Consider the following 13,581-nt stretch of genomic DNA (forward strand, 5'->3'; position numbering starts at 1 on the left):
AAGGTGGAGGGTCAGAGAAAAAGAGGAAGCCCCCCAATGAGATGGATTAGCCAAGTGGCAACATAGATGGCAAAGCATGGCAACAGTAGTGAGGTTAGCCTAGGATCAGACAGTGTTTAGTTCTGCTGTGCATAAGGTCGCTATGGGTTGGTACCGACTCTATGGCACCTAACAACAACAACTTGTATGCAGCACTTAGCAAAATTAACCTTCTCACATACCCCTCCTCCTTCCACAACCAATAAGTAGTTTAGTTTACAGCTAATCTATTTTGATAAATGGCATTTCGTATCTGCGTCTGTTGACGTGCAAGAGAGGTTAGAGCCACCCCAGTTCCATTGGTTCAGTTACCAGGTGGGTGCCCTCACTTTTAGAAGAGTAGTGTGGTTACTGTTTCACCCACCTTGGTGGTGTGGGTGTATAGATGACATAGATTTCTCCCTTTCCCACTCCCCAAAGTCTAAAAGGAAATGATTAATGTTCAATGTTTCAAGAGGTAACTTATAATCAAGAGCCAATGATACTCAGGGAGGAAGTCCAAGGTGCATTGAAGGAATTAGCAAAGAACAAGGCACCAGGAATTGATGTAATAAAAATTGAAATCTTTCAAGAATGTGAGGCGGCACAGGAGGTCCTCACTCATCTCTGCCAAGAAATTTGGGAGACAACTATCTGGCCAACTATTGTGCCCATTCCAAAGAGAGGTGACCCAATGGAATGTGGAAATCATTGGACAATCTCTTTGATACCTCAAGTGAATAAAGTTTTGCTGAAGGTAATACAGAAATGACTACAATCATACATTGACAGACAACTTCCAGAGGTTCAAGCCGGATTCAGAACAGGCCGTGGAACGAGAGATATCATTTCTGATGTCCAATGGATCTTGCTTGAAAGCAGAAAATATCAGAAAGATGTTTACCTGTGCTTTATTGACTACACAAAGGCTTGTGTGGATCATGACAAGCTATGGACAACATTGCGAAGTATGAGTATTCCAGAACACTTAATTGTACTCATGAGGAATCTATACCTGGACCAAGAAGCAGTTGTTCGAACAGAACATGGGAACACTGAATGTTTTTAAATTAACAAAGGTGTGCGACAAGGTTGTATTCTTTCACCATACTTATTCAATCTGTATGCTGAGCAAATAATAAGAGAAGCTGGGTTCTACGACTGGTTGGAGGAAGACTCTAACAACCTGCGATATGCAGATGATACAACCTTGCTTGCTGAAAGTGAAGAGGACTTGAAACATTTACTGATGAACATCAAAGACCACTGACTTCGGTATGGATTGCATCTCAATGTAAACAAAACAAAAATCCTCACCACTGGACCAATAAACAACATTCTTATCAATGGAGAAAAGATTGAAGTTGTCAAGGACTTCATTCTTCTTGGATCAACTATCAACACTCGCGGAAGCAGCAGTCAAGAGATCAGATGACGTACCGCATTAGGCAAATCTGCTGTACAGGAACTTTTTAAAGTATTGAAGAGCAAAGATGTCAGCTTGAGGATTAAGGTACATCTGACCCAAGCCATGGTATTTTCAATAACCTCATATGCATGTGAGTTTATTGAATAAGGAAGACCGTAGAAGAATTGATGCCTTTGAATTGTGGTGTTGGAGGAGAATACTCTAAGTGCCATGAGCTGCCAAAGGAGCCAATAGACCTGTTTTGGAAGAAGTGCAGCCAGAGTGCTCCTTGGAGGCCAAGATGGGCAAACTTCATCTCTCATATTTTGGACATATTGTCAGGAGGGAACAGTCACTGGAGACGGGTATCATGCTTGGTAAGATGGAGGGTCAGAGAAAAAGACAAAGACCCCCGACGAGATGCATTGGCCAGGGGGCAGCATCGATGGACTGAAGTGTGGCAACAGTAGTGAGGTTGGCCCAGGATCGGACATTGCTTCGTTCTGCTGTGCATAAGATCGCTATGGGTTGGTGCCGACTTGATGGCACCTAACAACAACAAAGTCTAGTTAAAATGAGTCCCACTGTGGACATCCTCATGCTTCGGCCAAGCATAGCTCCGGGTTTGTGGCTGAAGCAGGGAGGGTTGTACGTTCAGTGTTACCTTGTGAGGGTTTGTAGGGTCCGTTTCAACTTCTTATGGCGATGAGGCTTTCTTCAGTCTGCTGTGGTGAATCCAGGTGGGGACTCCCGCTACCTTGGCTTCTGGGCTTGGGATAATTTCTTGTTCTTGTTGTTAGCTGCCATCAAGTGAGAACCGACTCATAGCGACCTTATACACAGCAGAAGAAAACACTGCCTGATCCTGGGCCAACCTCACTACTGTTGCCACGCTTGAGTCCATCGATGCTGCCACCTGGCCAATCCATCTCACTGGGGGTCTTCCTCATTTTCTCTGACCCTCTACCTTACCAAACATGATAGCCTTCTCCAGCAACTGGTCCCTCATGACAATATGCCTGAAATATGAGAGACAATGTTTGGCCATCCTGGCCTCTAAGGAGCACTCTGGCTGCACTTCTTCCAACACAGATCTGTTGGTTCTTTTGGCAGCCCATGGCACTTTTAGTATTCTCCTCCAACATCATAACTCAAAAGCATCACTTCTTCTACAGTCTTCCTTATTCACTGTTCAGCTGTCGCATCCATATGTTGTTGTTGTTAAGTGCCATCGAGTCAGTTCCGACCCATAGAGACCCTGTATAGGGTTTCCCAGGAGCGGCTGGTGAGCTTGAACCGCTGATATAAGGTAATTGAAAATACCATGGCTTGGGTCAGGCACACCTTTGTCTTAAAGCTGACATCTTCGCTCTGTTGTTATTGTTATGTGCCATGGAGTTGGTTCCGACTCATAGAGACCCTGTGCAGGGTTTCCGAGGCTGTAAATCTTTATGGGAGCAGAAAGCCTCATCTTTCTCCTGCGGAACAGCTGGTAGTTTCGAATTGCTGATCCTGAGGCTCGCAGCCCAATTCATAACCACTATGCTACCAGAGCTCCTTTGCTCTAGAGCTCAGTAATTTGGCCTCCTGTTGATTCAGTCAGTATAAACTGAGTAAGTATAAAGAAAGGAAAAAGCTAACAAACACCTTTCCTGATTTTAAATCTTTCTGAAGGACTCTGTTCCTCATCAACAAAATGCTTGCAGCTGTGCCCATAATGCCACCAATTAAAGCTGCGCTTAAGGTTTGGGCTCCTGAAAGTCTTTGTTACACCAAGAGGCCCTCTCCCAAGTAGTTTCCGGTTACAGGAATATCTCCATAACTCCACCCATTAAAAGGCTGCCAAAAGCTCTGGGATCCGACCACCACTGTACCCAGGAGCGTACTGCGCGCCTTAATACGCCAATATGTAAGGGGTGGGTGGGCTCTCTGTCTCCCCTGACTTTGTGTACCCCCTCCCAGGTTTCTCTCCTTGACTCTTTCTTTCTTATTTCCTATGCTTCCAATATCCCATTGTTCTGTTCACACAACTGCCTCTTGGTCTATGTACAGGTTCCTCTTGAGCAAATTAAGTGTCTGAAACACCCACTCTTCACAATGTTATCCATAGTTGGACAGGTTCCACACAGTTACAAATATTTGCACAGTCAATAAAGCACAAACATCTGATAGTCTGTTTTTATCCAAGATCCACATGACCTCAGCAATGATATCCCTAATTCCACGTCCTCTTGTGAATTCAGCTTGAATTTCTAGCAGCATCCTATCAAGGTACTGCTGCAAGTTTTTAAATTATCTTCAGCAAAATTTACTTGCATGTGATATTAATGATATTGCTTGAAATTTTCTGCATTCTGTTGGGTCACCTTTGTTTGAATGGACACAGATACGGATCTTTTAATCTGTTGGCCTTCTGAATTTCCTGACATAGATAAGCAAGTGCCTCCAGTGCTGCTTCTGTTTGTTGAAAGATTTCAATTTGTATTCATTCATTCAGTTCCTAGAGCTTTGTGAGGGTTTTGTTTTTTTTGCCAATGTCTTCATTGCAGCTTAGATTTTTACCTTCACACCATTGGTGTGGTGCTATGGCTAATGCGTCTGGCTGCAAAGTCGTTTCAACTGCAAGGTCGGTGGTTCAAGCTCACCAGCTGCTCCTTGGAAACCCTACACAGGGTTGCTATGGGTCGGACTCGATGGCACTTCACAACCACCACAATCATCAGTTCTTGATCATATATTTCCATTCAAAATAGTTGAATATCAGCCACGCATTTGTGGTACAGTAACTGCGTATTCTTTACATCTTCTGATACTTTCTGCATCATTCAGTATTTTGCCCAAGAAGTCCTTCAGAAACGCAAGTTGTGGCTTGAGTTTTTTTCTTCAGTTATTTCAGTTTGAGAAACGCTGAATGTGTCCTTCCCTTTTGGTTTTCTAACTTTAGGCTTTTGCTCATTTCATTGTAATACTTGAGCATGTCTTCTCAATATACCCTTTCAAATGTTTTGTTCAGCTCTTTTACTTCTACATTTGTTCTATTCATTTTAGTTTTTCTATCCTGGTGTAGTGCTGTTGGATAAGCACTGGACCGCAAGGTCTGTTTGAACTACAACAGCTGTTCCTTGGAAAGCCTATACAGAGGTCTTATATGAGTTGGAACTAACTCAATGGCAGTTAACAACAACATGCTAAAGAGCAAGTTTCAGAGTTTCTTCTGACATCCATTTTTGTCTTTTCTTTCTTTCGTGTCTTTTAAATGATCTTTTGCTTTCTTCCTGTATGACTGTTTTTTTTACCTCATCCAAGTCTCTGGCCTTTGGTGTCCATAGTTGGTCATGACCCAAAGCATACAATCTGTTCTTGAGATGGGCTCTACAGTCAGATGAAATATATGCAAGGTCCTATTTTGGCTCTCATGGACTTAATTTTCTTCTGCTTCAGCCTGAATTTGCATATAAATAAATGATCTTTTTCAGAGTCTATCCCTATGAGTTGGTACTGACTCGATGGCACCTAACAACAACAATCTGATCCTTTCTTTGACTGATGATACTGAACACTAGCTCTTCCCACAAATGTAGTCAATTTGATTCCTGTGTATCCTATTCCATCTGCTAAGGTCCATGTGTACAATCAGCTTTTATATTCTTTAAAAAAGATATTTAGAGCAAAAAAATTACTGATCTTGAAAAATTCTATCATGTAAGTTTCAGCATCATTTCTATCACCAAATTCCTATTTTCCAACTACTGATCCTTCCTCTGTTTTCAACCTTTGCTTTCCAACCACTAGTAATTATTAATGTATCTTTATCGCATGCTTGATCAATTTCGACTTAAGTTGATAGAATTCTTTAATACTGTTATGGTTTCATCACGGCTTTAGGGGTTGGTGCATAAATTTGAATAGAGGTACTAACTAGTATTCCTTGTAGACATATGGATATCATCCTATCACAAACAGTGTTGTACTTCAAGAAAGATCTTGAAATGTACTTTTTGATGATGAATGTGACACCATTCTGGCATAGTAAACTATATTATTGTCAAATTCCAAATGGCCAATACCTATCCAAATTCAAAGCGCCAGATCTGGAGAAAGAGCCGTGCCTCCTTCAGCATCTGTGGGCCCAGCATTACTTGATGTCCATGTGTCTCACCATCAGTTTTTCCATGGATCTAGGAGTGCCACTGTGCAAGGTCACCATAGTCATTCCACCCCAAGCTCTTCTTTCTTCATGTTAGTAGATCCTTCTTTCTCTGCTCACTTCTCTCTCCTTTTATTTTTGCAAGATAAAAGATGTTGCAGGCCATACCCCAGGATATGCCCTAACATCAGTGAAGGCTGTGATAGGGTTAAGGGTATTGCAGCCCACTCATAATCCTTTTATTGGTTTATCATATCAGATCGCATCATGGGGAATGACCAAACTACTGAGAATCATAAATCATGACCCATCCACACTGACTTGTATTTTTAAGGGGACCCAATTCTATCAATAACACTGTTTTAAAGAATTGCCTATTTGAAAACAATAACGCTACTCTAAAGCATACATAACAGGTTCGTAGGGCAATGAGCCCATGTTAATAGTGGTGAAACAATTTAAGTAGAGATAAAATAGGAACACAAAGTAAAGAAAATAACCGATGTTACTGAACTATATGTACAACAATTGCTGAATGGGAGTATGTTTGTTTTGTTGTGAACAGTTTTGCCTCAAAATAAACAGTATAAAAAGGAGAAACTGTGGGGGCAGGGGAAGATTTGCAGTTTCTAGTATAGGTAGACATACAGCTAACACTGATAAGGGTATATACATGATGCCCATGTTCACACACACATACAAATCTATGATTTAATGCTTAGAACCGTTTTATTCATAAAAGCAAGAAAAAGCTCAAACATCTTCCCACTGGTGAATACACAAACTGAAATATGTGTATATAATAGACTACTACATAGCAATAAAAATAAACAAATTTGATACATTTATCAACATAAACAAATCTGAACTTCTTTATGCTAAGTAACAGAATGCAGACTCTAAACCTACATAGCAATGACAGTTTCTGGGATTCAGGGTTTGACTAAGTGAATTCACTGGGAATGGTTTAGATGGACGAAGACTCTTCTGTACTGTCACTATGGTTACAGGACTGGACACATTGGTCAAAACTCTTACTACTGCTCACGGCCAAGGCGAACTACTATTTTTAACTTTAAAAAATCTTATAAAAATTATCAACTAGAGAAAAACTGCAAATTCCAGAGAAGCAAAGGGGTTCCAGAAATGAGTGTCCCCTTTGCACAAAAATCCCTGTTGATGTTCTAGAGTCCGCTACAGGTTGCTTTGTCTGCAGATTTTATAAAATCACCACCATGTGAAGGTAGGCTGCGCTTAGTGTTATGTGGAAGAGGACATTGGACATTTGCAAATACCTACAATGGGCTGCCTGCAGTGATCTCTGAGCAACCTGCCACCCCTAGCCCAAGCTTATTCAGAACCAGAAGCTCCAAGGGAAGGAGCAAAGCAGTGCCAATAAGTATGAGAGGTAAATCAGCCAGCCAGGGAGGCTCCTGCCCAAAAGCACTTGTATCTCTCACTCTGGGCATCAACCAGTCCAACACCCTACCTGGCACAGGTCTCCTGCTTCTGCTGCTACTGGTTTCTCTGCATTGTTTTCCACTGCTTCTTGTCTCACATTGCTTACATAGTAAGGTCTATCTCCTGGGTCTAGGAGGTTCTCAGCACAGGAACCTTGTGAAGGATAAGACATGATATGCTCCTAGCCCCCTCTAGGATTGACTTTTTTAACCCTAGTGGGATGGCAAAACTGACCAATCCACAACAGGATTACACGTAACCTTATTTGCACAGAGCCACCCAGTCATTCTGTGGGAGTTATAGGACCATGGCTAGAAGGGTCCTGTGACAGTAATTCATTACACTGCATGTTCACTTCATCATGAGATCTTATTTGATCACTGAGCTGTGAGAACTGATTAAAGGCTTTCCCACATTCCTTATTCTCATAAGGTCTACCTCCATGGAAATTTCTAGTATGTTTATGGAAGGATGTGAAACAACTAAACACTTTCTTACATTCCTTACATTCATAAGACCTGTATCCACTGTGAGCTCTTATATGGCCAGTGAGGTATGAAAGCTGACTAAAAGATTTCCCACGTTCTTTACGATTATATGCCATCTCTCCACCGTGAATTCTTATGTGTCTAGTGAGTTGTGAAAACTGCTTAAAGGCTTTCCCACATTTTTTACATTCATGTGGCCTCTCTTCACTGTGTGTCTTTATATGGGTAGTGAGGTGTGAGGACTGACTGAAGGCTTTCCCACACTCCTTACACTCATAAGGCTTCTCCCCACTGTGAATTCTTACGTGTCTAGTGAGTTGTGAGAACTGACAAAAGCCTTTCCCACACTCCTTACATTCATAAGGCCTCTCTCCACTGTGAACTCTGACGTGTCTAGTGAGTTGTGAAAACTGCTTGAAGTTTTTCCCACATTCCTTACATTCATAAGGCCTCTCTTCACTGTGCGTCTTTATATGGGTAGTGAGGTATGAAGACCGACTAAAGGCTTTCCCACACTCTTGACATTTATAAGGTTTCTCTCCACTATGGATTCTTTCATGTATAGTGAGTTTCGAGTATTTACTAAAGGCTTTCCCACACTCCTTACATGCATAAGGCTTCTCTCCACTGTGAACTCTTAGATGTCTTGTGAGGTCTAGAAACTGCTTAAAGGCTTTCCCACATTCCTTACATTCATGAGGCCTTTCTTCATGGTGCGTTTTTACATGAGTAGTGAGGTGTGAGGACCGACTAAAGGCTTTCCCACATTGTTTACATTCATAAGGCTTCTCTCCACTGTGAATTTTCACATGTCTAGTGAGTTGTGCAAATTGCTTAAAAGCTTTCCCACATTCCTTACATTCATAGGGCCTCGCTTCGCTGTGTGTTGTTATATGGGTGCTGAGGTGTGAAGACTGACTGAAGGCTTTCCCACATTCCTTACATTCGTAAGGCTTCTCTCCAGTATGAACTTTTATGTGTACAGTGAGTTGTGAATACTGACAAAAGGCTTTCCCACACTCCTTACATACATAAGGCTTCTCTCCACTGTGAACTCTGACATGTCTAGTGAGTTGTGGAATCTGCTTAAAGGCTTTCCCGCATTCCTTACATTGATAAGGCCTCTCTTCACTGTGTGTTTTTCGATGGATAGTGAGTTGTGAGAACCGACTAAAAGCTTTCCCACATTCTTTACAATCATAAGGTTTCTCTCCAGTGTGGACTCTTACATGTATAGCAAGTTGTGAATACTGACAAAAGGCTTTCCCACATTCCTTACATTCATAAGGCTTCTTTCCACTGTGAATTTTTACATGCCTAGTGAGTTGTGCAAACTGCTTAAAAGCTTTCCCACATTCCTTACATTCATAGGGCCTCTCTTCACTGTGTGTTGCTATATGGCTGGTGAGGTGTGAGGACCGACTAAAGGATTTCCCACACTCTTGACATTCATAAGGCTTCTCTCCAGTGTGAACTTTTACATGTATAGCGAGTTGTGAATACTGGCAAAAGGATTTCCCACACTCCTTACATTCATAAGGTTTCTCCCCACTGTGAATTCTTACATGTCTAGTGAGTTGTGTAAATTGCTTAAAGGCTTTCCCACACTCCTTACATTCATAAGGCCTCTCATCACTGTGTGTTGTTATATGGGTAATGAGGTGTGAGGACCGACTAAAGGCTTTCCCACATTCCTTACATTCATAAGGCCTCTCATCACTGTGTGTTGTTATATGGGTGGTGAGGTGTGAGGACCGACTAAAGGCTTTCCCACATTCCTTACATATGTAAGGCCTCTCTCCTGTGTGAGTTCGCATGTGTGAAGTGAGGGACGAGGAAGAGCTAAAGGCTTTCCCACATTCCTTACATTCATAAGGCCTCTCACCACTGTGAGTTCTTATATGTCTACCTAGACTAGAGAGATGGCTAAAGGATTTCCCACATTCCTTACATTCATAAGGTCTCTCCCCACTTTGACTTCTTACATGTTTAGTGAAAGATAAAGAATAACCACAAGGTTTCACATAACCCTTATAATAACAAAGATTCTCTTTCACATGAGGTTTTAGGTAAGAAGGAAAACTGTACTCTCCTATACACTCCTGGTTTGTATCCAGGGTATGATATGGTGTGATGCTTAATGATGAATAATCCGTTAAGACATTTCCATACTCAAAGCATTCAAGAGGATTTACTCCAGCCGGGATTCCGCTGAAACCAGTAAGATTTTCAATCCAGTTGAAAGTTTTTCCACACTGATTATCGTCTTCACCTTTAGTTACGTCACCATCTTTTGTTTCAAAGAGACTCTCTACTGTACACATTCTGTTAAAAATAGGAACCAGGCTGTTAGAATTAAGTTACCATTTTGTTATCATTTTAATTACCGTAAGCAGTAAATCTGTTTTCTGTGCTAAATTGGCATGTCTTGTATAGGTTTAATCATCTTACAAAGGACACTACAATTACAGTCACATTATTTCTAAAAAATTAAGCTTTCTGATAATTTGGGACAAGGGAAATATGTTTCAAATACTTAACATCAGATTCACATTTATGGAAATACAGCATTGTGAAAATGATGGGAACAAACCACTTTAGACCTACTTTTGCACACTCCTGAGGCATCATTCACGGTCATGTGACTAACACACTCACCTCATAAGTCCTGTCTGGTCGTCATACTGACACTCAGTGCTGTCCAGTTGACACATCTGTCCAAGCATGGAGGACCAGGAATCATTCCTCAGGGAAAGTATTTGTCCATTATTATCCTGTTTAGAAACTAACCAAATAAATTTAAGTGAAGTTTCAAAAGATGAAACTAACAGTAAGGAAATTTTATCAAGAACAAGGCACGTGTGAAGGAGACTTATTTGGAGACATTTGGCTGTTAACGAGACTTTAGCAATGATCAAAAGGAAAAGAAATTTATTACGAAATACTTTAAAGACAACAGAGAGTGATGGAGATGTCAGTGGAGTGTGATTGTTATAGTTGCTGTCAGGTGCCACAGACCTGGCTCTAAACCATAGTGAACCTGTGTCCAACAGAATGAAACACTGCTTAGTTCTGCACTAGTCTCAGAACTGTTACAAGTTTAAACCCACTTCTGCTGCCACTGTGTTACTCCATCTCATTAAGGACAAACTGTGGTGGTGGTTATGTGCTGTGGAGTCGGTTCCAACTCATAGACCCTGTACAGTTTCTGAGGCTGTAAATCTTTACGGGAGCAGAAAACATCATCTTTCATCTGGGGAACAGCTGGTAGGTTTGAACTGCTGTGCTTGAGGCTAGTAAGTAGCCTGATTCGTAACTACTACATTAAGGGGAAATTAGGAGAGCAAAATGAAACAGTATGGCTAATAAGGTATGCATGTAAAGGTAATGTAGCGCTGTACGATAAACACTGGATTGCAAACAACAAACTCAGAAGTTCAAACCCACCAGCTGCTCCTCAGAAGCTCTATACAGGATAGCTATGAGTTGGATCCAATTCAACGGCACTTAACAATATAAAAGTAATATTTAAAAAAGAAAAGGGAGAGGAGGTCTTTTCCCACAAACACAAAAGACATGTATGTAAGCTCCACCTCCTCAAAGCAAGAGATTATCTAACGTTGATTTCTTCAAGTGTAATTCCATACCAGTTGTTGTTGTTGTTGTTGTTAGGTGCCACCAAGTCAGTACTAACTCATAGCAACCTTATACACAAGAGAATGAAACAGTGCCTGGTTCTGCGCCAACCTCACATCCATTGCTACGCTTGAGCTCATTGCGCCAACCTCACATCCATTGCTACGCTTGAGCTCATTGCCACTGTGCCAACCCAGCTCACTGGGGGTCTTCCTCTTTTTCTCCGACCCTCCACTTTACCAAACATGATGTCCTCTTCTAAGGACTGGTCCTTCCTGATATGTCCAAAGCATGAGAGACAAAGTCTGGCCATCCTGGCTTCCAAGGAGCATTCTGGCTGCACTACTTCCAGTACAGATGTGTTTATTATTTGGACAGGCCATGGTACTCTTAATATTCTCCTCCAACAACCCTATACAGGGTCGCTAGGGGTCGGAGTTGATTCGATGGCACTTAACAACAACACCACCAAAACACAAATGCATCGATTCTTCTACCATCTTCTTTATTCACTGTCCAGCTTTTGCATGCATATGAGGTTATTGAAAATACCATGGCTTGGGTCAGGAGCACTTTAGTCCTCAAACTGACATCTTTGCTGTTCAACACTTAGAGAGGTCTTGTGCAGCAGATTTGCCTAATGCAAATTCTTGCCTTTGTGATGGTCCCTGACATTAAAGACCTGGATAAGTCCTTTTTAACTTTCCTGAGATCTTTCCCATTGCTTCTCAGGAAGAAATATTAGTGTGGCTGACATGGTGTTCATGGGGAAGGGCAAATCATAATGGGTGGATCAATAAGCACATTTCTCTATGATAAGCTAAGACTTTAGTCTCCAGGATCTTCATAGATGGAGAAATGTGAGTTTATTTTTGCCAAAATAATCACTTCAAATTGGTAATAAATGAGGTGTCAAGACACAAATTTCTCTTTGCCCTGAAGTCAAAGCTGTCATTTACACTTGAAAAACCCCAAGGCTTTTAACAAGATACACAGCTAATTTAACACTAAAACCATCGTCTCATGACTAAGTCACGAAAGTGTAAACCATAAGGGCAGTGACAACACCTGTCACAGTTGCCAATGTGTTCAAATCCGCAACCCAAATTCTAGAAGGTTGATGAGTTACTCACTAGAGAAGTAAATGAGAAAAATAAAACCATCCTCACCTGATTCCAGGTTTCTGAAAGTCTCCATCATCACATCTCTGTAGAGTTGCCTCTGAGAAAAATCCAGCAAAGCCCATTCTTCTGGGCTAAAGACCACAGCCACATCCTCAAAGGTCACCGAGTCCTAAAAACACACATCAAAGTACCTCAGGTGAACCGAAGGGTGGGTAGCACTGACAGGCCTCAGGAACTGAGGGTTCATAGGGAGGTCACGGTTCAGTTTTGTACTCTGGATTTGGGCTGTTAGTATTACTCTCGTCAATAACTATGTTTAGCTCTGGAATGTGGGCATGTTATGTCATACATTTAACAATGTTTATAACAATAACCTTATCACACCACCATCTGACTATGATCTGCCCAGTCTTATTTCTGTATATTATGAGGCAGAGAACAGAGCAGAAGGGGAAGAAATTCTCTATAAATGAAAGATTCATTTCTACATTTATTTCACTGCAAATAACAGCAAATTCACCTCCTTCCATAAGACCCCTGAGGACAAGTAACAAAACATGAATCACATGAATAAAACAAGATCAGCTAGTTAATAACTGGGAAAGACTAAAGGATTGGCAGCTTTTCCCATTCCTTGAACAGACACAGGAGGCATCAGAACCAGAATCAGATATGACAGAGATCTGGGGAATTTAGTACAACCATGTGTGGCGCTGTGGGGTAATGTGCTGGACTGCAAAGTCGGTTTGAATTGCAAGGCTGGCAGTTCAAGTTCACCAACTGCTCCTTAGAAACCCTACACATGGTTGTTATGGGCTGGAACCAACTTGATGGCACTTAACAATAACAACAATGAATGATGTTTAAAAACCCCAACTGGACTTCCGGCGCTTCCCTGACCGGGCAGGCCAGGTACATGGGCTCCGGAGAATACAGGGGTGGTGTCACACAGGGGAGGCCCCCCACTTGGTAGACAGACAGCCTTTGGGCAAACATAAAACTTTAGGCCTTAACATTATGAGCTTGCTTTTTTAAAAAATTAAACTGCTGAGGAGTTACAAGCATTTTGAGCCTCCACCCACCTGTGCTTGGTTCCCACCCCGGGGACTGCCCGGCCCATTGCAGAGCGTGGCGCTCAGGGCTTGAGCGGAGCTGTTCAGAGGGCAGACCTATTGATAATTACACTGAACGTAAATGGATTGAATGCACCTGTTAAGAGACGGAGGGTGGCAGAATGGATAAGAAAACAAGATCCTTCAATATGCTGTCTGCAAGAGATGCATCTCACACACAGACACA

General features: G+C 41.8%; 1 protein-coding gene and 1 pseudogene across 1 annotated transcript; one reads left to right on the top strand and one right to left on the bottom strand.

Moving 5' to 3' along the window:
• The window catches only part of LOC102838210, a 43,328-nt pseudogene extending 36,343 nt beyond the window's left edge, over nt 1-6,985 (top strand).
• A 332-nt stretch (nt 6,986-7,317) lies between these two features.
• Nucleotides 7,318-10,248, bottom strand: LOC102838581 (zinc finger protein 420-like). Its single transcript, XM_006877565.1, has 4 exons — nt 10,181-10,248; nt 8,250-8,587; nt 7,617-8,165; nt 7,318-7,322 (listed from the first exon to the last, which is right to left on the bottom strand). The coding sequence occupies exons 1-4, from the start codon at nt 10,246-10,248 to the stop codon at nt 7,318-7,320; spliced, it is 960 nt and encodes a 319-aa protein (XP_006877627.1).
• Between the last annotated feature and the right edge of the window lie 3,333 nt (nt 10,249-13,581).

This window comes from Chrysochloris asiatica, unplaced genomic scaffold, assembly GCF_000296735.1.
Source record: "Chrysochloris asiatica unplaced genomic scaffold, ChrAsi1.0 scaffold00530, whole genome shotgun sequence".
Taxonomy (NCBI): domain Eukaryota; kingdom Metazoa; phylum Chordata; class Mammalia; order Afrosoricida; family Chrysochloridae; genus Chrysochloris; species Chrysochloris asiatica.